Source organism: Antennarius striatus, chromosome 23 (assembly GCF_040054535.1).
Source record: "Antennarius striatus isolate MH-2024 chromosome 23, ASM4005453v1, whole genome shotgun sequence".
Classification (NCBI taxonomy): Eukaryota; Metazoa; Chordata; class Actinopteri; order Lophiiformes; family Antennariidae; genus Antennarius; species Antennarius striatus.
Window position 1 is genome coordinate 403,801 of NC_090798.1, and position 19,021 is coordinate 422,821.

The 19,021-nt window shown below is 46.9% G+C and overlaps 4 protein-coding genes and 1 long non-coding RNA gene across 7 annotated transcripts; 2 read left to right on the plus strand and 3 right to left on the minus strand.

Annotated features, from left to right (window-relative positions):
• Positions 1 to 2: 2 nt before the first annotated feature.
• LOC137590815 (Y-box-binding protein 2-A-like) lies at positions 3 to 3,025 on the minus strand. Of its 2 annotated transcripts, XM_068308613.1 has the most exons (10): positions 2,900 to 3,025; positions 2,024 to 2,087; positions 1,914 to 1,947; positions 1,750 to 1,839; positions 1,331 to 1,558; positions 1,152 to 1,240; positions 913 to 1,081; positions 715 to 840; positions 554 to 639; positions 10 to 480 (listed from the first exon to the last, which is right to left on the minus strand). In XM_068308613.1, the coding sequence occupies exons 1-9, from the start codon at positions 2,979 to 2,981 to the stop codon at positions 592 to 594; spliced, it is 930 nt and encodes a 309-aa protein (XP_068164714.1). In that variant the 5' UTR covers positions 2,982 to 3,025; the 3' UTR covers positions 10 to 480; positions 554 to 591. The 2 variants fall into 2 exon arrangements, with proteins under 2 accessions (XP_068164713.1, XP_068164714.1); XM_068308612.1 differs by having other exon boundaries at positions 3 to 480; positions 715 to 1,081.
• Positions 3,026 to 4,820: 1,795 nt separating this feature from the next.
• On the plus strand, positions 4,821 to 9,120 carry LOC137590494 (eukaryotic translation initiation factor 5A-1). 2 transcript variants are annotated; one of them, XM_068308136.1, is made up of 6 exons: positions 4,821 to 5,177; positions 7,194 to 7,363; positions 8,037 to 8,141; positions 8,225 to 8,356; positions 8,437 to 8,509; positions 8,900 to 9,120. In XM_068308136.1, exons 2-5 carry the CDS (start codon positions 7,196 to 7,198, stop codon positions 8,497 to 8,499), a joined length of 468 nt encoding a protein of 155 aa, XP_068164237.1. In that variant the 5' UTR covers positions 4,821 to 5,177; positions 7,194 to 7,195; the 3' UTR covers positions 8,500 to 8,509; positions 8,900 to 9,120. The 2 variants fall into 2 exon arrangements, with proteins under 2 accessions (XP_068164237.1, XP_068164236.1); XM_068308135.1 differs by having other exon boundaries at positions 4,823 to 5,177; positions 7,191 to 7,363.
• A 593-nt stretch (positions 9,121 to 9,713) lies between these two features.
• Positions 9,714 to 12,648, minus strand: gps2 (G protein pathway suppressor 2). The gene is made up of 11 exons (XM_068308134.1): positions 12,506 to 12,648; positions 11,987 to 12,104; positions 11,551 to 11,660; positions 11,342 to 11,454; positions 11,180 to 11,259; positions 11,015 to 11,094; positions 10,750 to 10,921; positions 10,549 to 10,632; positions 10,379 to 10,455; positions 10,209 to 10,304; positions 9,714 to 10,126 (listed from the first exon to the last, which is right to left on the minus strand). The coding sequence occupies exons 2-11, from the start codon at positions 12,078 to 12,080 to the stop codon at positions 10,034 to 10,036; spliced, it is 999 nt and encodes a 332-aa protein (XP_068164235.1). The 5' UTR covers positions 12,081 to 12,104; positions 12,506 to 12,648; the 3' UTR covers positions 9,714 to 10,033.
• A 622-nt stretch (positions 12,649 to 13,270) lies between these two features.
• LOC137590349 (gamma-aminobutyric acid receptor-associated protein) lies at positions 13,271 to 16,170 on the minus strand. Its single transcript, XM_068307923.1, has 4 exons — positions 15,951 to 16,170; positions 14,558 to 14,636; positions 14,353 to 14,471; positions 13,271 to 14,232 (listed from the first exon to the last, which is right to left on the minus strand). Exons 1-4 carry the CDS (start codon positions 16,038 to 16,040, stop codon positions 14,152 to 14,154), a joined length of 369 nt encoding a protein of 122 aa, XP_068164024.1. The 5' UTR covers positions 16,041 to 16,170; the 3' UTR covers positions 13,271 to 14,151.
• On the plus strand, positions 14,643 to 18,619 carry LOC137590350 (uncharacterized). The gene is made up of 4 exons (XR_011034370.1): positions 14,643 to 15,566; positions 17,259 to 17,347; positions 17,515 to 17,651; positions 17,858 to 18,619. It is a non-coding gene; the product is annotated as an uncharacterized lncRNA (long non-coding RNA).
• The last annotated feature ends 402 nt before the right edge of the window (positions 18,620 to 19,021 follow it).

The following is a 19,021-nucleotide window of genomic DNA, read 5'->3' on the forward strand; positions in this document are numbered from 1 at the left end:
GATTTGCAGACATGATTTATTCATCAACATTTCCTCTTCAAGTACCAACATTGCACAAAATCCCCTCCAAAATAAAAAAAAGGACACAAATAAGCAAAAAGGGACAAAAATAATGTTTTTCAATTTATCCTCAAATGAGGAGACTGAGAGTAGTGTGTTTGCAGGACTCCTTAAACCTACTCCCATCATGCACCAGCGGCTCGGTGTCCCCCCCCTTCAACCAAATTAAAGCTTAACAAGGTGGATCCTCTGGAATCTGACGCCCCTCAGGGCGTTTAAAGAAAGAGTCTTAAGGTTGGGACGGGGTCCAAGCAGGTCGGCCGTTTCTTCTCAAAGATGTCTGAAAGTGTAAATATGCACCCGCACCCCCCCCCTGCATCCCCGTCTGCCCCCCTCACCCCTCGAGGGGCGACAGCGAGACGGGATGGGGGGGTGCAGGGAGGGGAGAGCAGTGCATGTGTTCAGTCGTCCAACCAGGACCTGAGAGAGAGACAGGAAGTTAAACACACAGACAGGAAGTGGTCTTCTGCCCTGGGGGGGGCTTTTGTCCCACCTCTGGTCACGGGTTGCACGACTGTCGTCCCTCCGGCATCACTCTGATGGTGCTGGGGGTGTGGGGGGTGGGGGGTCAGCGGCGTCCTGCGGCGAATCAGATGCGTTAAACACAGCCTTCGCCCCCCCGCACCCCCACCCATCAGGGGTGTGTTCGCTTACCGCCGGCGAGTCGGGGGCCCTGGGGGGCGCTTTGGGGGAGGCCTTCGGCGACTTGGACTTCAGGTCGGCCGGTTTTGAGGTCTGGGGGGGGGTGTCGGGCTCCGAGGCGGACTTGTCGGTGTCGGTCTGTAGGTCACACACAGGTGAGTCTGGCCCCGCCCCCCCGGAGCGATGGGGGGTGTGGGGGGTGGCACTTACTTTGGAGGTGGAGCTCCTCTGCCGGCGCCGTCGGGGCTGACCGCGCAGCTTCTGGCCTTCGGCGACCTCCTCGCTGGTCTGCTTGACCTCTCCGGGCCCCGGGCCCTCCTCCGCTGACCCCTGCTGCTCGTCCGCCGCCGCGTCGGGAGGGGGGCGCGGCCGGAAGGGTCTGACCCAGAGAGAGGACGTTTGAAACGGGGGTTCGGCGTTCGTGCAACAGCAGGCGGTGTCGAGCTCACCTCCGGTACGGACGCCAGAACCTCCGCGGCGGGGGTCGCTGCGTCGGCTCGCCCTCCTCCCCGTCGATCTTCACGTCTCCAGCGTCGCCCTGAGGGGTGGAGCAAACACGCCTGAAACACGCCTGAAACACGCCTCGTTCTGAACGGGTGCGGGAGCCACGCCCCTCCCCGCCGCTGACCTCCTGCCCCTCCTGCTGAGGCCTGCGGGGCCGACGGCGGCGCTGCTGAGGTTTGGCGGCGTCGTTCTCCTCGGAGGCGTCGCCCTCCATGCCGTCGGCTTTGCCCTGGTCGCCGGGGCGGGGGCTGCGGGGGAAGAACCGCCGGCGGAAGCGCCGCTTGTTGGGCGCGTAGCGGCTGCCTTTGACTGGGACGCCACCGGGACCGGTCACGTTAGCCGCCTCCGAGCCCTGCCAGGGGTCAAAGGTCAGAACGTTAAATCAGCTGATTAACCAGGACGTCCTAGAGAAACAGGCGGGGGCGGAGGTCAGGAATAAAAACATTTCCTGGATCCATTTTAGGAGTTTGTGCAAAAAGAATCCTTTAACCCCGTAATGACCGATCGGATCGACACGAACACCTTCAGTCGTTTATTTCTCACCTTTGTTGCTTCGATCACGTCAAACTCCACCACCTCCCCGTCTCCCACGCTGCGGAGGAACTTCCTGGGGTTGTTCTTCTTGATGGCCGTCTGAGGAGAAAGAAACGCGTCAGAAGAACAATTCTGTCCAGTTCAGGAACAAACACACAACACTGGAGCTTCACCTGATGGACAAACACGTCCTCTTTGGTGTCGTTTCTGTGAGAAACAAAAGCTGATCAGAAACCTGGAGCAGAATCACCTGAACAGAACCGGATCAACGGAGGGGGGGTACCTGTTGATGAACCCGTACCCGTTGCGCACGTTGAACCATTTCACGGTGCCCTGGACCAACGTGGCTGCAGGAACACACACACACACACACACACACACACACACACACCTTATCTGACATGGAGCAAACGAGCAGAAACGGGCGCCTCGTCAATCATTAACGGAAAGACTTTGAAACGGTGTCACGTGGGCGCGCCGTTAAACACCGGGAGGGGTCGCGCCGGTCGGCCTGACGCGCAGCTTCACCCCCCCCCCCACCGTCAGGATTTATCTCATTATCAGCCCGGTTTACCCCGAAAAACACCCTGGAGGCTTTTTAATTAACCCTTTAACTCCTCAGCGCAATCAATCGCACCTGCGCAGGGGAGCGCGCCGGGCGCGCCCCCGCCGATAAAGACGGAATTTAGGTCACCGGTCACCGATAGTTCACAACAATCATGGAGTCATTTTGTTTGAGTCAAGAAACCCCCAAAAGTGAGTCACCTGAACCGTTTGAAGGTGAAAGAACACCTGGAGGACCGGAAACACTCGCTCGAGACGTTTTGGGTTAATAACGGTTCGTTTCCGACTCTCTCAGGTGTGGACGGAACGTTTTCCGTGGAGTTTTGACGAGTTTTATTAAATAACGTAAAACCTTTAACACGTGTTGATCGATATCCGCGGTGAGAGACGGGTCTGATTGATTATTTATTGATTTAAGCGGAGGAGGTTACCGGAGAGTCCAGACGGCGCACAAACGTTTTTAATATTAGCGGGAGAGAAATAAAACTTAATTCTGCAGCCACAGGTGTTGATTCCACTAAATTCACCAGGATTATAATTTAGTTTTTAATCCCTCCTAATTAACTAAAAGCCTTCACCCCCCCCCACCACCCACCTATGACTTTCCTCTCCGCCTGCGGCTTGTCTTCCACGGGTGGGGCCGCCGGTGGAGCGCTCAGCACCTCGGCGTCGGACATGCTGGATGACTACACCTTCACTCCGGAGTCCCCCCCCTCCTGCGCTCTGCCTAACTTTTCTTCTTCTCTCTCTTCTTCTTTGCTGTTTTCGGGGAGTTGGGATCCTTCACCTGGCGTCAGCGCCCCCGTGTGGATCCTCCTCCGAGTCCTCCGAGTCAAACCATATGATTTGGTCTTTAAAGAAATCTAAAATAAATCTAAATGTATTTTAGATAAAATAAATACTGCGTTAAAGTTTATTTTAGTTGCTTTGGTTAAAAAAAATCTAATGGATAATTTGTTTACACAGTAAATAAAAGCAACAGTAAAAAACAAGACTAAATTCATTTAAAAAGGTTTGTATTTGTTAATTCCCTTTAATTGTGTATGAATTTTCTTCGTATCTCCACCAAGGAAGACGTTATTTCACTGACGTTGGTCTTTTGTTTGTTTGTTAACAGGATTACACAAGAAAACAAATGGAATGGACATCCTTATAGGGGAAAACTCAGGATTTATTTTGTACATCTTTAACATCATGAAACTGATCATTTCTGATTATTATTCATAAACTCCCTGAGGGAACGGATTGAATCGGGAGTGGATCCCAACAGAGGGACAGATTCATGAACGTGTCAAAGTACATTTGGCCCATTTGTCAAATTAAACTTCATGACAGGTTATCATGACACTGGATGAAAGTGTCCTGCATAGAAAAACAAGTTCTTCTCGCTTCATGTAAAATCTATTGGGATTTTTGTCAGTTAGGTGTGAATGGATTTGGAGATCCTGATGAAGGAGTGGACTCATACTTTATTTAATGCAACAAGGGTTTGATTTGATTCAAGGGGGCTGTTGGCCAGAGGTTTGATCTGGAATAAGTGACCTAGTTGATTCCCAACTGAGTTTAGATGTTGTTCAAATGTAATTAATTAATCTCAGATACTTCCTTTCTGCTTTCATATTTCAAAACATACTCCATTGATGTGTTTGGTCCAACTTGATGGAAACAAATATCCAGTTTAACATTTAACTATTTTTAAAACGAGTTTGTGATTCTATAATCCCATTTAAACTTTATTCACGTGTTTAATTTGACAGAAGATTAAGAACGCGACCACTGATTGTTCATTTTGGGGTGCAGTAACTATATCCTGACCCTCAGTACATAGGTCATAGTACTCCAGTTGCAGCACCAAATTTAGCAGCAAGAACTGCCAAGTTCAACGAAACCATTTGCTGTGCAGAGAAGCCATGGAATGAAAAGAGGCTGTAATTAGAAGTGTAATTATTAGAGGCAGAGAAAGTTAGCAGGAGAGCAGACTGACAGGATGTCTTTGTTTCGTTTTCGATGACGACATCGTGCAGTTTTTAGCCTGTAGTGATTGTGCGTTTGTGTACAGCAGGAGCTCCAGTCGGAGTTAAATGGATCTGGGGAGCGGACTGCTCCATGCTGCACTAGAATGAAAAGCTGCGCATGCGCAGAATATGCTGAATTTTGTTTCAAGGGCCTCGCAGAGAAGCTGCGTCAAGTTTTTTGATGTTAGTCACCGAGAGACAGGAAGTTTCAGTTTCACTTCAAAATAAAAATGTTGGTAAAATTACGTCAGTGGAAAGGAACGCGTGTATGTTTAGTACACTACAGTAATCATCGAGCCGCCCCATATTTGATTCATTTTAAATAAAATATTAATCTAATATTCTAATATAAAAGTGTTAAATTATGTAATCTGAAAGACATTACAAAGCATAAATCACCGTCATAATAGCAAAATTAGACCGAGGCTGTCATGACATCTTGAAGGGATTTTATTCTGACAGGTCCAACAGGAAGTTGACTCCCCACCCGCCGTCACGTCCGGCAGCTGGACGAGCGGCGACGGGAGGTGGAGCGCAGCTACCGCCAGTGCAGACATAGCGGTTCAGGCCTCCGGTTTTCCTCCGCCTGGTGGTTGACTCTCGCCGCGCCGCACCTCTTCACGGGGCAGCCCGCAGCCCGGATCTCAGAACCAGAACCAGACGAGAGCCGAGTCGGAACCACGGGAATGAAAGGACAATCACACTGCTAGCTAAAGGACAACGGGAGCGACGTCACACACCAGCCGACAGGAGGCGCCTTTCCCCGGCCACAAAAACCGTTAGCGCGGCGGCAGAAGGGGGAGGAATTACCGGGAGCCCGTCGATCCGGACCAGACCGAGGAGAGACCGAACCCCGCGGTGAGTTCCTCGGTCTACCGGGGCGGGTGTGCTGCCCGGTGTGGACCCGGAGCCGCGGCGGGTCCCGCTCCGCCGGAGGGCCACAAACAGCTAACCCTCCGCCGCGTCTGGCTCCACTCAGACCCCGTGGGGGGGCGAACCGGTCCCCACGGGGGTAGTTCGGGTTAAAACCTTTAAATCTGCACAAATAAATGAAGTGTTTGCCCCCCCCCCCTAAACTCTCCGAACTGAGCCGTAACTTCTGTCTGTGGAAAATCACGAGTATTAGCTTAGTCATGACCCCCCAGCGGGATTACCGACCCCCACCGGGGGCGGCATGGAGGCACCGCATGGGTGGCAGACCGGGGGGGGGGGTTTACCGGAGCCGTTAACGGACACCAGGGGGGTGATGGCGGTGCTTTTCGCTCAGGCTTCGGCCTGGACACCTCGGTGCGGGCCGCGGACGTGGTGCTAGGCCGCAGCCCGCCCGGGCCCCCGTGAGTCACACCGGGGTGTGCCGATCCGGGGTTTACCGGGGATTGTCCCGTTAGGAGTCCCCGTCAGCGGCAGGCTTGACCGCCGGTGAAGCGGGTTTCCTGTGTGGGGGGGGGTCACACCTGTTGGCTCCTGGCGCTTCGGTCGGGGTGTAGCCTTTTGCAGCTGCCGGTGCTTCCGTTGCGTGCCGTGTACTCGTGGCAGCTCACCGGGACCGGTTCTTTGTGAATCCGCTCCTCTCAGCGCCGCGAAAGATGACGTCACGTCCCAACGCTGACTTGTTTTGAGATGATTTGATGACGTCATTGTGTTCATCCACCGCCCCCTCTGGTTCTCAGGGATTTGATTTGATTTTTTTGGAGCCCATCCTGCTGGACTCCCCTCCTGCCCCCCCAGCAGCGGTTTGATGGGGTGGACTCTCCTCCACCCCCCAGGTTTAAATGGTCCCAGAGGCTGACTCACATGTCCCTGGTGTGTGTGTGTGTGTGTGTGGGGGGGGGGGGTCTGGACAGAAACACCAGACAGTCATGGAAGAAGTTCCTGTACTTCAGGACAAACAGCCTGTTTGAAAAGAATGGATGCTGCTGTAGGAGAAGAGGTCTACTCTATCTGTTCTCACACACACACACACACACACACACACACACACACACACACACACACACACACACACACACACACACACACACACACACACTGGGGGCCTGTATGCATACAGATAAATAGAGCTGCTCCACACTCCAAACCTTTTCCCTTCCCCAGCAGTGAACAGACCTGCTGCCCCCAGAACAACATGGTGTGTCACCACGTCCTGATCGATTTTACATTCAGTTCAATAGAATTAAAGTTGACTTTATTGATTTTCTGAAATAGATTCCTATTCTGAATATTACTCCTCCATCATTATCAGGAAGTTTGTCAGAAGTCGGTTCTTTTTAGCGCCGCCCCTTTTAAAACATTAAGATCTAAAATGTATTTGAGGACCACCGGCAACTTTTTGTTCCTTTAACATCACAGCCTGAAACGTCTCCTCAAACGGAAGATGTAGTCTGTTGAACGGAGGACCAAGTCATCCTGTGTTCCTTCTACCCCAACGACATGAGAACCCTCCATGAACACAAAAAACTCATAATTACACCACATCCATACAAACTCAGTGAAGCATGACGTGGAGAATGTAGTTAGACCAAACCAATTTCACCTGATGGCAGAAACGTGTTTGTGTGATCAGGACAAGGTGTCTGTTTTTATTGGATGACCTGCCCCCCCCTGAATGTGCTCAGATCACGTGAGCGATCCCGGTGTGCACCGGTGCTCCTGATCCGGCTCTGACAGTCAGGATCTGTAGGGATCGGTCGCTGTGGCCCAGAGACAAAACCCTTTGTCCTCTTTGACGGCCGGTTTAAGCTCAGCTGAGGTTCCGGGGGGGAACCTGAGAACAGTCACTCAGAACACCTCCGCTGTAACGTAACGTCTGTCCGGTTTCACCCCATGTCTGCTCCTCAGTCCGCTCTAAAGGCTTCCTGCTCTTCTCCACAGCAGCCATGGCAGATCCAGATCTGGACTTCCAGACAGGTGATGCTGGGGCATCCGCCACCTACCCCATGCAGTGCTCGGCTCTGCGCAAGAATGGCTACGTGGTGCTGAAGGGACGACCCTGCAAGATCGTGGAGATGTCCACCTCCAAGACCGGCAAGCATGGCCATGCTAAGGTGAGTGGACGGCGTCCACAAGCATCCAGATTTACTGCATAGAATAGACTCCAATTAATGTGTCTTCATACTTCTTTGTACTAAAATAAATACGTTTGTTAGCACCACTGGTTCCACTAGAGGGCAGCAAAGAGTCGGTTTTCTCAGGCGCGTAAATTCATCAGTAGAGATGTAATTAAACCACTGCTGTGAACAAGGACAGCTGTAATCCTGCACTTTTTACGGCTGATATTACTTAAAAACGATGGAGTCTAAAGTTTTAACATGAAGTAAATGCGACAACAAAAGGTAAACTTGGCTAGTCAGCTAATATTCACTGTTACCACACAAGGCAGTGAGCCAGCCCAGCGTCTTCCTCACCGCCTTTTATTTTTCGAAGCTCTCACCAACGGCTGAGAGATTGACTCTTCTCCGGCCACGCCCTGCTCAGTTCCCTCTGCCAGCTTCCTTTTAGTCTCTTCTCCGTCGGGGGGGTGATGGAGGGCTGACCCGGCTCCGTTGGCAGCTCTCCTGGCCCCGGTGCTGATTTCACGGCTGGCAAGTGTGAACATTACCTGCTGCAGTGCGTCAACACCCGTGTGGGGGAATCAAACTCCGGCTGCTGAGCGTCTGAGCTGCTCTGGTGTCTGAAGTAGCGTCAAATGGAATCCTTCACTCTGTCCGTTTCCTGCAGGTCCACCTGGTTGGTATCGACATCTTCTCCGGCAAGAAGTATGAAGACATCTGTCCCTCCACCCACAACATGGACGTCCCCAACATCAAGAGAATGGATTATCAGGTGAGGCCGGCGGCGGGAGGATGGCGGCGGTCGCCATGGAGGTTCACAGTGGTCTCACTCTGTCCCCTCCCTCACCCCCCCAGCTGATCGGGATCCAGGATGGCTACCTCTCCCTGCTCCAGGACAGCGGCGACGTGAGAGAGGACCTGAAGATCCCCGAGGGAGACCTGGGCAAAGAGATCGAATGCAAGCACGACTCCGGAGAGGAGATCCTGGTCAGTCCTCGGCTCGCGAGCCCAACGGGTCTCAAACCGGACCGAACGTCAGCGTCTGTTAATCCCCTCCTCTTTTCCAGATCACCGTTCAGAATGCAATGCATGAAGAGGCTGCAGTCGGCATCAAAGCCTTGGCTAAATAATCCACTGCAGGTAAACACCCAGTTATTTCCTTTAGTTACAACAGGAGCCTCTGCTTCTGTTTCCACGTTGCTGCATTGAATAATGACTTTGTGCATTCGTACTTTGAACACACTCGTCTGGTTTGTTCCATTCTGACGCGTTTGTGTATCATAACTCTGTTCTGATTCTATTGTTAATCAATACTGAGCAGTGATCAATGAACGGCTCTCGTCCAGCAGCGTTTGTTCCGTTCGCTTGTTGAACCTAAATCGACGCCCTGATCTTGATGCTGATTGTTTCCTGTTTTCTCTCGTCTGCACAGAAACAGTTTGTCCCATGTTTCCTCTGTAGCTCAGACAGTCTCATTAAAATCTATTCTCCCTCATCTCACCCCCCCCCCTCCTTGTAATTGTGTTTCAGGGGCAAACGAGATGCACTGGACCCGGGGAACAGGAGGGGATATTGCCTCGTCAATGCTATTATCCCTCTTTATTTCTTCCCGTCTTGGTTTTCCATACTTTCCCCCTGAATGTTTTGACCCTCCTTTGGGTTCTATTAGGAAAAAAAACTGGTAAATAATTGGAATCAAGTCACATGTAAACATGTTTGAGTCCCGACATATAAAACGAGTCATAAAGGAAGTTATGAGACTGAAGACTGAGTTATTATTGGGTAGCTGCCTTCAATCAGGGTCAAGGAAGGTGTTTTATGTTTCCCTGTTTTATAAAGGGCTTCAGCTCCAGATCTGCTTCATTCTGTTCATCATCGTGTCGATTAAATTTAAGTCACACCAAGGCTGTTTCTTTTTGTATTTCAAGTGTCAAAGGAAACTCCTGAATACTAATTCTAGTCTGAGGAAAAGTCCTTCATGTAGATCATAATTTGCCCCCCCCCAAACCCGGTCCTTAGACCCCCCCTTTGCAGAGGCCGTCAGAGCAGGCCTTCACTTGGACCTGTTTGGAGAATTAAGAGAACGATTGGGCGTGTTCTCCGATCAGGAGGCGATGAGTTGTGGCTTTTTGCGATCCCAATGTGTTCATGCAGCAACTAAACTGTCAGAATGTCTTCATGGCCAAAAAACAGGAATAAAGATCACACAAACTGTTGCACGTGGCGTTTGCTTGTTGATTTATTAAGCAACAAAACCCCCGAACCGCAGGGAGGGGACCTGAACTACATACAAGCTGCAGAAGAACTGCCTGCGATCAGTCAGACAAGATCACTCGTTAAGTTTCAGCCAGATTGATCGGTGATCACGTGACCTCAGCAGAGACATTCAACAACAAAGTGATGCTGACGAGGAGCCTTGGAGTCGTTCGTTGAGCTGCAGACGCTGAACGTTTGTAATAAGACCTCATTCATGCAACATTAATACTGCAGCGCTCACGAGTCTGATCCCCATGAAGGTGAAATAATCTTTTACAAACATTTATGGTGACAGAGACCTGCTGGTGTTACTGAGTTCAGCGAAGCTCAAACACGAGCAATGAAGGAAATCGCAGCGTCAAATGAAGCCTGTCTGTTCTGGGATCCCAGCAGCGCTGCAGGTGACGGCTACTTTCCATGGTGGTAAAACCTCTGGCCGCTCTGGCTGTGGGGGAGGAAGCCGTGGCGAGCGGCGCCCTGGGGGGAGCTCTGGAACGGAGACTGGAAACAGAAATGACTGAGCTAAGAGGTTGAAATGAAAAAGCTTTTCCATGTGGGCAGCGGGCGGTGGGTGAGGTCTTACCTTGGCAGTGGGGATCTGGACCGACATCGACGATGTGGGCATCAGCCCCGGAGCAGACGGATGCATGGTGGGGGGGTGAAGCGGCCTCAAAGCCCCCTGGAAGAACCAGACGGGACATTAACACGTGATGTCACACTGCAACAAAGCGACTGCAAAGGATTTGTTCTTACGGTGTCGGTGAAGCCGGACTGCTGGTTGGCGTGTTCCAGCTGCTTCTGGAGGGGGATCCCGGCTCCAGGGATGTAGCCTGATCGATGGAAAGATTATCGGTTATAACTAGTGAATCAGTGATACTAAACACAGAGTGTGTGACGGAACAGTGGGAGGATGAGGAACTGACCGGGCTGGGAGGTGAAATGACCGTGGACGGGGTAGCCGGTCTGCTGGTGGGGGAGGTACTGCATGGCCTGGAACGCAGACGCACCTGGTGGAGAAAGGAGGAGACTTTGTTCACATTCACACCCCAACGAGCAGGAAAAGGTTTTCATCCTGCCTGTAGGACGTTTATTTCACCAGCTGGTGCGTTATCTGTGTCCTTTACCTCTGATCTGAGAGCTGCTTGCGTAGCTGACAGGCACAGACGGTCCCGGGGCGTAAGTGGACGGGCGCTGGGCCTGAGCCACCCCGTAGGGCTCGTGGACGCCCTGGCCCCCGCTGAACTGGCCGTGCTCTGCCGGGCCTGAGCTGAACCCCGGGGTTTGATAGTGACGTGGCTGAGACAGCAGAAGGACGGGAAAATGATGTGAAGCGACTTTTAACACCGGAAAAACCAGGAATTAAAAGCGACCAAGTTCCCTTTTCCTCACCGGAATCACGGCTGCGGGGAACAGCTGCTTGCTTCGTTCTCCGAGCAGCGCGCCAGGTCGACTGTGGCTGACGGAGCCGCCTGAAGAGCCAATCAGAGGGCAGAGTTTCCTGATGCAAACGTCAACAGGAGGCTGATGGTTTCAGAGGGAACCTGCCTCACTTACCCTGGATGCTGAGGAGGTGCTGCCCTGCATGCATGGGCAGGCTGGACTGGTAGCTGGCTGACGTCAGTGTTGTTATATCACTAAAAACAAGAAACACAATGCAACCAAATACGAACATTTTTTAACATTGCATCATTTTTTTTTTTGTCGCATCCTGAATACCTCTGCTCCTTTCGGCGTCGCTTCTCCTCCTCGTGAAGAACTTTTTTAAGTTGCAAGAAGAGCTGGTGTTTCTCTTCCTGGAGTCCTTGAAGCTTTTCACCCATCTTCATAACCTGAAGTTAAGATCGGGAATGAGCCCCGCAGTAAATACGGACTACAACATACAGATTGCAGACAGACATTGCATTTCTTTTTTAAATTTTCCAAACCTGCTCCTTGGTTTCTTCCAAAGACATCCTCTCCTCTATTTCTTTTGTCCTCTTCCGCTCTTCCTCCTCTTTCATCTTCTGCTCCATCATTTTGTCGACCTCTTCCTCCTCTGGAAATTTATATTCACATTGTCCAGTAATGGAAAACATATTTAAATAAAATACTGACGTAACAACAGTATTATTATATAGAAAATGTACTCCGCAATAATAAAGATTTTGATATCATTGATATGAAATGATGACTGAATAATTCTAATACTGGAGTATTAATTCAAAGTAGAATGCTGTGTTGTGTTTTAAAAGCTATTTATACTGAGACTTTCCTGTTTGACAGAACTGAAATGCAATGTTTGATCATTCAAGTGTTTCTGGTTTAAATCAGTGAACTAAACGCAGTGACTGAAGACGAGGGGACTGCAGGCTGAACGGCCACCTTGTCTCTTGCGCTCCCTCTCCCTCATGATGTGCTTGTGGAGGGCTCTGGCCATCGCGTTGGACAGCTTGGGTCTCTCCAGCAGGGCGGGCATGGTGACGGGCAGCGGGGGGGCCAGCTGGGTGGGGGGAGGACACAATTTAAATCAGCTGTCAGAGAGCTCAACACACACCTGGCGCAGGTACCAGGGTCTCCATCGCCGATGACGACACAAGCTGCGTAACGGTACGAGGCCTAAGTAGCTGCTAGCCAGCTAGCGTCTAAGCTAGCAGTGGCTAATGTGGAGATACGCTATTAACGTAACATAACAAACGGTATATAGTTAGTTTATTAAAGTGAAATGTGTGTATTTGTTTTATTTGATAATAAATGACGTTAGAATTTGTAAAGCATTGGTGAGAGTTTTATTTTTTACTATAACTGACAGCCAGCGGTGACTAGCTGCCTCCATTAGCGATGCGCGTTTGTAGCATTTTTAGCTACGTCTTGTCGGATAAATCAGAGAACAAAATGTCTTACTTTTCTTTCGTTGTGAGTCGTTTAATAAGAACTCAACCGGTTGCCGGTTTCTAGACTGACTATCTGGAGAAATTCACTGGAATCAAGTCAAAACTTCCATCCAGACTATAAACAGACGCCTTTTTCCCGTCCGGATGACAATATTGAGCTTCCGGTGTTAAACTTGACATCCGATTTCCCTATCCCCTCTAAAGAACTGCATGATGGGAATTGTAGTTATACCTGTATTTCGATAAAGCGTTGTAAACAAATTTATTTTTACTGAAACTCTGTATAGATAGAATTTTTGAACCTTTTCGGGAAAAACACTTAAAAGTATTTTTTCACCATCTTTTCAAATTAATTCACATTTCAAACAAAAGTAAATGTAATATGTTCACATTTGGTGGTTATCATATATTCTTGGCAATTTTTCAAAGTCAAAGGGTTATATTTAATTTAACATAATAAGTATTGTTTCCTGATACCTAAAAAAAAATTGGATTCAGTTTAATCCAATTCCCACAGAACAAAAACAAAAACAAAACATGGTCTTGCGTGACAAGGAACCATGCATTATTTGATAAGATAACCTATGCAAACACAAGAACAATGCCTGAACTCCAGTCAGGGTACAGATTGTTCTATCCCGAAATGTCAAATGTGTGATTTTTGGCTACAGATAAAAGTGAACCTGACTTAGCACAAAGACAAAAAAGACTGATTCTTTATTGGCAAGCTTGTCAATGATATGACCCAAAATATTCAATAAAAACAAGAGACAGATAATTTTTCATCACATTTTATCATGTATGGTCATAAGTGGAGAGAAAAAGCCAGTAATGCAGCTGTATACAGAGTACATTTGTTTTTTTTCTTTAAAAAAGGAGACAAATGTAAAAAAAAAAGAAAAAAAAGTCACACTCAGCTTTACAACACCTTCAGAAATTAGCCATCTAAAATGAACCATAACAACAATAATTATAGTAGCAGTCAAAATAATGAGTTTTATCACTGAAAGCAGAAGATGATTGTTTAGTTTTACTCCATGCTACGTACAGATGTCGGGCATCAACACTAGATCCAATTCACAGACTTCAGTACCTGGTGAATTAAAGAAAGGAAATACCAAGCTTCTTACATGTTTTAGGAAAAAAGAACTGCAAAAGTTATCCTTCACACTGCCAGAGAAATAAAATAACCTGTGTAGATTCTATGAATTACCTACACCAACCTGCAAACCATTTCATCCTCCTTGCAAGCCAACAAAAGAACACAACAAGTAACTACCTTATTTGTCCTTTTGAAATCACATACTCTGACTTTCTTCACTAAACCCTGGGGCAGGTATAATCACAGCCTCATGCTAATGTTATTACATTACTCTTCTCAGTGCTTTTGGTAAAGTATGATCAAATATGACACAAGAAAATAACTGGCCACGAGACCATTCAACCAAAGTTGCTACTGAAAAACAAAAGTGGAGGCAAATACAATTCAGATTGCAGAATTATAAAGACGTTGATGGATGGGAGCGGGGTTATGTATAGGATGCAAGTGCGTTTGATATTTTACTCTTGGAACTCTAAGCTGCTGAGCTGGATTTAATATTTAAATGAATGATGGAGGTCTCAGAAAGATGGGTGGTGTTTTGAGGGGTCGGGGGATCAGATTTCCTGTTGGCTGCTCCCGTACACACTTTCATCACTGTAGGCAATGTAGAGGAAAAAGTCCTCTTCATGATGTTCCTGAGAAAAAAATGACAACTGTTTTACCAGTACAGTCATCCTATGTGTTAAAACCAACACAAAATGCTGATAAAGACCTACGGTAGTCCAAGAACAGTTAGTAAGGTAGAAAATGAGTACCTGGTACAACAGTCCCATGGTAGCTGAGGTGGGTGGAATGACGTTGTTTACGAAGAAGAAGAGGGCATCTTCAGCTCTCAAGTGGATTCTTTTCCGGATGAGGAAGTAAAACTGGCCCACTGGCAGGTAGAAGACACGAGATTGTCATGCAGCTCCAACATATTTCATTTATTTCCATAATTTGAATAGATAATACAACATTTACCCGTCAGATCAGAGGGAACAAGATATTTTTTCTTGTCCAGATCTCCTATTCTGGCTTTGGGTGCTTTCTCCACAATCACCTGAAAGGAAGGACGGAAAAACCCCAAAATGATCATTCATGTTTATGGAAAATTCAACCAAACAAAGTATTTAACTAAAGGATTTCTATGAAAGTACATGTCTCAGACAAGGATCTGAAAAACCTGTCATGTCAGAACTAGGTCTGTTTAATTTACAGGTACTGTATTTATATTTGAAAATCAACTCCAGGATTTCTGCAGTTACTCCAGGCTTGAATCTATATGTTCATGATTCAAAAGGAGAACAAAGAACTTCAGAAGAAGAAGAACGTCCCTATCTTCAACAACCAAATTTCATACTTAAACATTCAGGGCTAAAATGAAACCAGCCAATGCGGCAGTAGCATATCACTATCGAGAAGACATGATACACAAATAATCAGAGTCTGACTATTTTTAAAGCAATTCATTTTTTAAAAGCAAAGCTGTGGTTGATCATGCTTCTAAACCCTGATCAAGACAATTAAATCTACATATTTTGATTTTTTGCGGATAAAATGCATTTGTAAAAGTCATTTTGGACCCTGTCAGGTTGTAATTTCACCATGTTCTTGAAATTCAAACCCCCGATTACTGAGAATTGATTATGACTATTCGATTATGGAATTAAATAATCAGAACACTTTGATTCAAGTTTGAGTAACTGCCTAAATGTATCTGTTTAAATTAATTTGCTGAAGCTTCACGTTAAATCATAAATGAAACTCGTCATCTATTATTGGGACAACACATTTATTCCAAGAGGTCGGGAGCAACAAATAATCCGGTCGACGTAAACAACAGTCTGTTTGCTCAACTATTTAAAGGCGCGCTGCATTTCCACACCTAGACCGACCGGACTACACCCACGGCCGCTTTGAAATCACCCCGTCTTCATGTCAGACTTTAAGTCTTTAAATGTCATCAACACCACAATCATCTAAAGACCAGGTATCACACGAACCGTTCTACTCGGTGTTCTGTACACACTTCACACACAAATACACACCCGGAAGGATCACGCGGAGCTAGCTGCTAGCTGCTAGCAGCTAGCCGGCCTGTGCGGCCCGAACCCTTTCTTGGTTAACCTCTAATGTTAGCTGGAGAGCTAACGGCTAGCTGTTTACAAACGTGACTGTCACCCGTAGCGACTCATGAGAGCCGTTCTACGTAGCGACACTTGGACAACATATTTCAAGACAGTTTTCATGTGCGAACAATAAAGACGAATGAACAACCACCCAAACCGCGGTGTCACAACTACTGAGGCGAGCTGGAGCTCTGGCTGCCATGAAATGGCCAACAACACGGACCGAGCTAACGATAGCTACTCACCGGAACCCTGTCCGGGTACTTCTTTCTGATTTTCTCGCCCTCGGACCGCCTTTTCTCAAAAGGATGCTCTTCTTTGTATTGAAACTTCATGTTTAATAGAGATGACAGACTCCAAGTCGGTCACTCCGGAGTCAAACGGGAGAGGTTCACTTGACGAGCGACTCAGCACGGACACGCACGACACAAACAGACGATGCTAACTAGCTGGAAGCTCCTACAGCTGTTTTCCTAGTGCGACTACGGCGGAGGGTTACAATAACACTATGACGTAGCGGATAATCTAGTTCGTTCGGTAGTTTTGGCGCTGTTCCAAATAATAGTAACGACAATCTTGAAGCGAAAACATATAGTGTTTCTGAATAAAACACACTCCTTCGAGATTTTTATTTTTTCAAGTAGTTCGAGCACCAAATTAATTTTTTTTTTCAGGAACTATTTTATTTTGATCAAACGCTGCGCATGCAGACGCTGGGCAGGGCAGTGACGAGGAGCTGTCCTTGTCATATGACCGCGGCCCAGCGCTCCGCAGCTGCAGAGGAGGATCCGGACAAAACTGAATCAAATATTAAACTGTGATGTTGACTGAATGTATCAGCGGCGCGTTTAATCAGTCAAATATGAACCATTGTAAATTATTATGTACTCACTCATGGATGAATCGTGTAGAATGCTAATAATGACTACATTAAGTGGAAGTTAAATTAGATCCGCTAACCATTTAAAAATAAAATCAAGACATCTTTTCAGTTGGATATAATTCTCTTTTTTTTAAATTTATATATTAACTTAGTCTTCGTCCTTTGGTAGAAATGAGTCTGTAAATATACTGGGACCCTAAAGAGACCTTTCTATGCTGATGTATTTCCCAGTTGTTTTGGTTTGTAGTCTACTACTTATCTTCCTTTGATTACACTGCAGGGAAAAAAAGTCCTATAATTAAAAAGGTTCCACTCAAAGTAGGTCATTTTCTGGTTTACTCCTAGTCGACAACTGTGTTTTGAATTGTATATAACAGACAGACCCAATCAGTTCACTTGACCTCTAAAGCACATCTGTACAGAGAAAAAAAACTCATAATATAAAACAGTAATTATAGACCATTCAATGAGTAATATGGGTGTTTTGAGTCACACTTTCCATGTCCATCTCTGGAGAAAATTACTAACCTGTTTAACAAGTAATTCCGATCAGAATGACTCATTTCAATATTTAGTGTCATAGTCTTAAAGCGATTATCATGACAGTGCAAATTCTTCCGTTCTCTTGAATGACTGCTGGCCGACATGTAACACTTGTTTTTCCTAACAGACCTGTTTCTTTCTGATCTGGATAAACCCGTGCCCTGAGGATAACATCCTCTGTGGAGACTCATCGCCTCTGCGTCAGGGATTTTGAAGGCATTGGCTGTTTTTCTCTCTGGTGCAAAATGTTCTTTATTGAATCAGCAAACAGCTGAGATTCTTTTCCAGGCCTCAGATCCAATTTAATAAACAAATATTGAGATTAAGTCTTGGTATTCTGACATGTGGGTTCATATTGTTTTCATTCATCTGTTTTGTTTCAGATTGGTCACTCAAAAAGATTTTTAAAATCTGACTTCAGGCCTCGTGCTTCCAGTTAATGAGCTGCAGAGGAACATGAGGGGAGAGGGGACAAAGAGAAAATCTGTGTTGGAAGTTTTTTTTGCCAAAATCAACAGAGGTAAAGTTTAACTTGGTGGCTCAGTGAAGACTCAAAAGGAGATGATTAGTTTGAAAGCTTATAGTTTCACTTTCAATTAAGAATCAGGAGCAGGTGGAGGTATTAAAAAAAGGTCACTGAAGCTACGAGCGTCACCAAAAGATAATTCAAAGTCCAATGCCTGCAAGAGAAACTGTACAACTAATGTCTCATGTGTGTCCATACAGGGCACTGAGAGGACGACCCGCCTGCAGCCTCACCTCAGACATCATGTTTTCCTGGAAACACAGGATTTTATCAATCAAAAGTCAAAACTGCTCATTATGGTTGAATGTGTGTGCGCGTCCAGTCTGAAGAAGATTGAATCGGAGTCACCGGAAACACTTTTCAACAGAAACAACCAGGAAAATAAGTTGGCAACTTGTTAAGATAAATGCATGAAGCTAGAATCTATTGGTCCATTAAACTCCAGACAAACATGTGTACATGTGGTGCAAAAGGTTTAATATCTCCATTGATTGGTGTGTGTGTGTGTGTGTGTGTGTCCTGTTTGCTCTTGATGTGCAGCTCACCAGTAAAACCCTAAGAATAATGAGTTGTCAGTGTTGAATGGAGCATTCCTGCAATAAATCTTTCATTCAGAGGAGTTTACTGATCTCTCTGGTGATTGTTGATGCAGTGATGCTGAGGTGGAATCCATCGTGAATAGAATTGTTACATGTAAACTGGTCGAACAACAGCCATAATTCAACATGAAGACGAGTCACTCCCTCCAAACTGATCATGCTGGATCTACAGCTCTCTTCAATAATGCAGGTGGGTTTTGTTTTTTGTTGGTTTGTTATATTTAATCTGAATTAAGTGTATGAAATTAACTGGAGGATGGGTCAAATATGCTCGGAAACATTCAGAGACAAAGAGAACCACGGTGTAGATGGCTGGGATGGAGAGAAATCTATTTCTAGCTGCCCAGCAGTGTTCTCCTGGCCTCTCATGTTGGGTGCAGGTTTTCAGTCACGCCACACGAGGGCAGCAGATCATCACAAACACGTCCACGCAGCAGCGGCTTCAAACACAGCAGTCAGACAGCAACACCAGAGGATGTCAGCGTGATGCATTGAAAGAACACAAGATGATGGCCGCTGGTCGATACTGACAAGTGTTTTATTAGTAACACAGACCTGGAGATGGAGCCAATAAGAAGCCGCTGGGAGCCTCGACAAGACTGACATTGTTCAGAAGGCATTTAAAGATGGAGGGTCTAATCGCTGAACCCAAACAGTAAGTGGTGGAAACCGAGAGGGGAACATCGAAAAATCTGAATGAACGACAAAAACCAACTGCAACAAAAAAAAGAAAGAAAAAAGGGGGGAAAAGAAGTGCAATTCTTA

Bases quoted from the DNA above. Each gene is read 5' to 3' on its own strand.
- LOC137590815 (XM_068308612.1), bottom strand. From the start codon at position 2,981: ATGTCCGACGCCGAGGTGCTGAGCGCTCCACCGGCGGCCCCACCCGTG. The intron at 1,241-1,330 runs GTCAGCGGCGGG...TCCACCCCTCAG, and splicing joins CTCAGCAGGAGGGGCAGGAG to GGCGACGCTGGAGACGTGAA. The intron at 1,082-1,151 runs GTGAGCTCGACA...TCTCTGGGTCAG, and splicing joins TTCTGGCGTCCGTACCGGAG to ACCCTTCCGGCCGCGCCCCC.
- LOC137590494 (XM_068308136.1), top strand. From the start codon at position 7,196: ATGGCAGATCCAGATCTGGACTTCCAGACAGGTGATGCTGGGGCATCC. The intron at 7,364-8,036 runs GTGAGTGGACGG...CGTTTCCTGCAG, and splicing joins GCAAGCATGGCCATGCTAAG to GTCCACCTGGTTGGTATCGA. The intron at 8,357-8,436 runs GTCAGTCCTCGG...CCTCTTTTCCAG, and splicing joins ACTCCGGAGAGGAGATCCTG to ATCACCGTTCAGAATGCAAT.
- gps2 (XM_068308134.1), bottom strand. From the start codon at position 12,080: ATGCCCGCCCTGCTGGAGAGACCCAAGCTGTCCAACGCGATGGCCAGA. The intron at 11,260-11,341 runs GTATTCAGGATG...TCTTGTTTTTAG, and splicing joins CGACGCCGAAAGGAGCAGAG to TGATATAACAACACTGACGT. The intron at 10,922-11,014 runs GTGAGGAAAAGG...CTGCTGTCTCAG, and splicing joins TCCCCGCAGCCGTGATTCCG to CCACGTCACTATCAAACCCC.
- LOC137590349 (XM_068307923.1), bottom strand. From the start codon at position 16,040: ATGAAGTTTCAATACAAAGAAGAGCATCCTTTTGAGAAAAGGCGGTCC. The intron at 14,472-14,557 runs GTAAATGTTGTA...TCTACCTGCCAG, and splicing joins TGTTCCCTCTGATCTGACGG to TGGGCCAGTTTTACTTCCTC. The intron at 14,233-14,352 runs GTACTCATTTTC...TTTTTTTCTCAG, and splicing joins CCATGGGACTGTTGTACCAG to GAACATCATGAAGAGGACTT.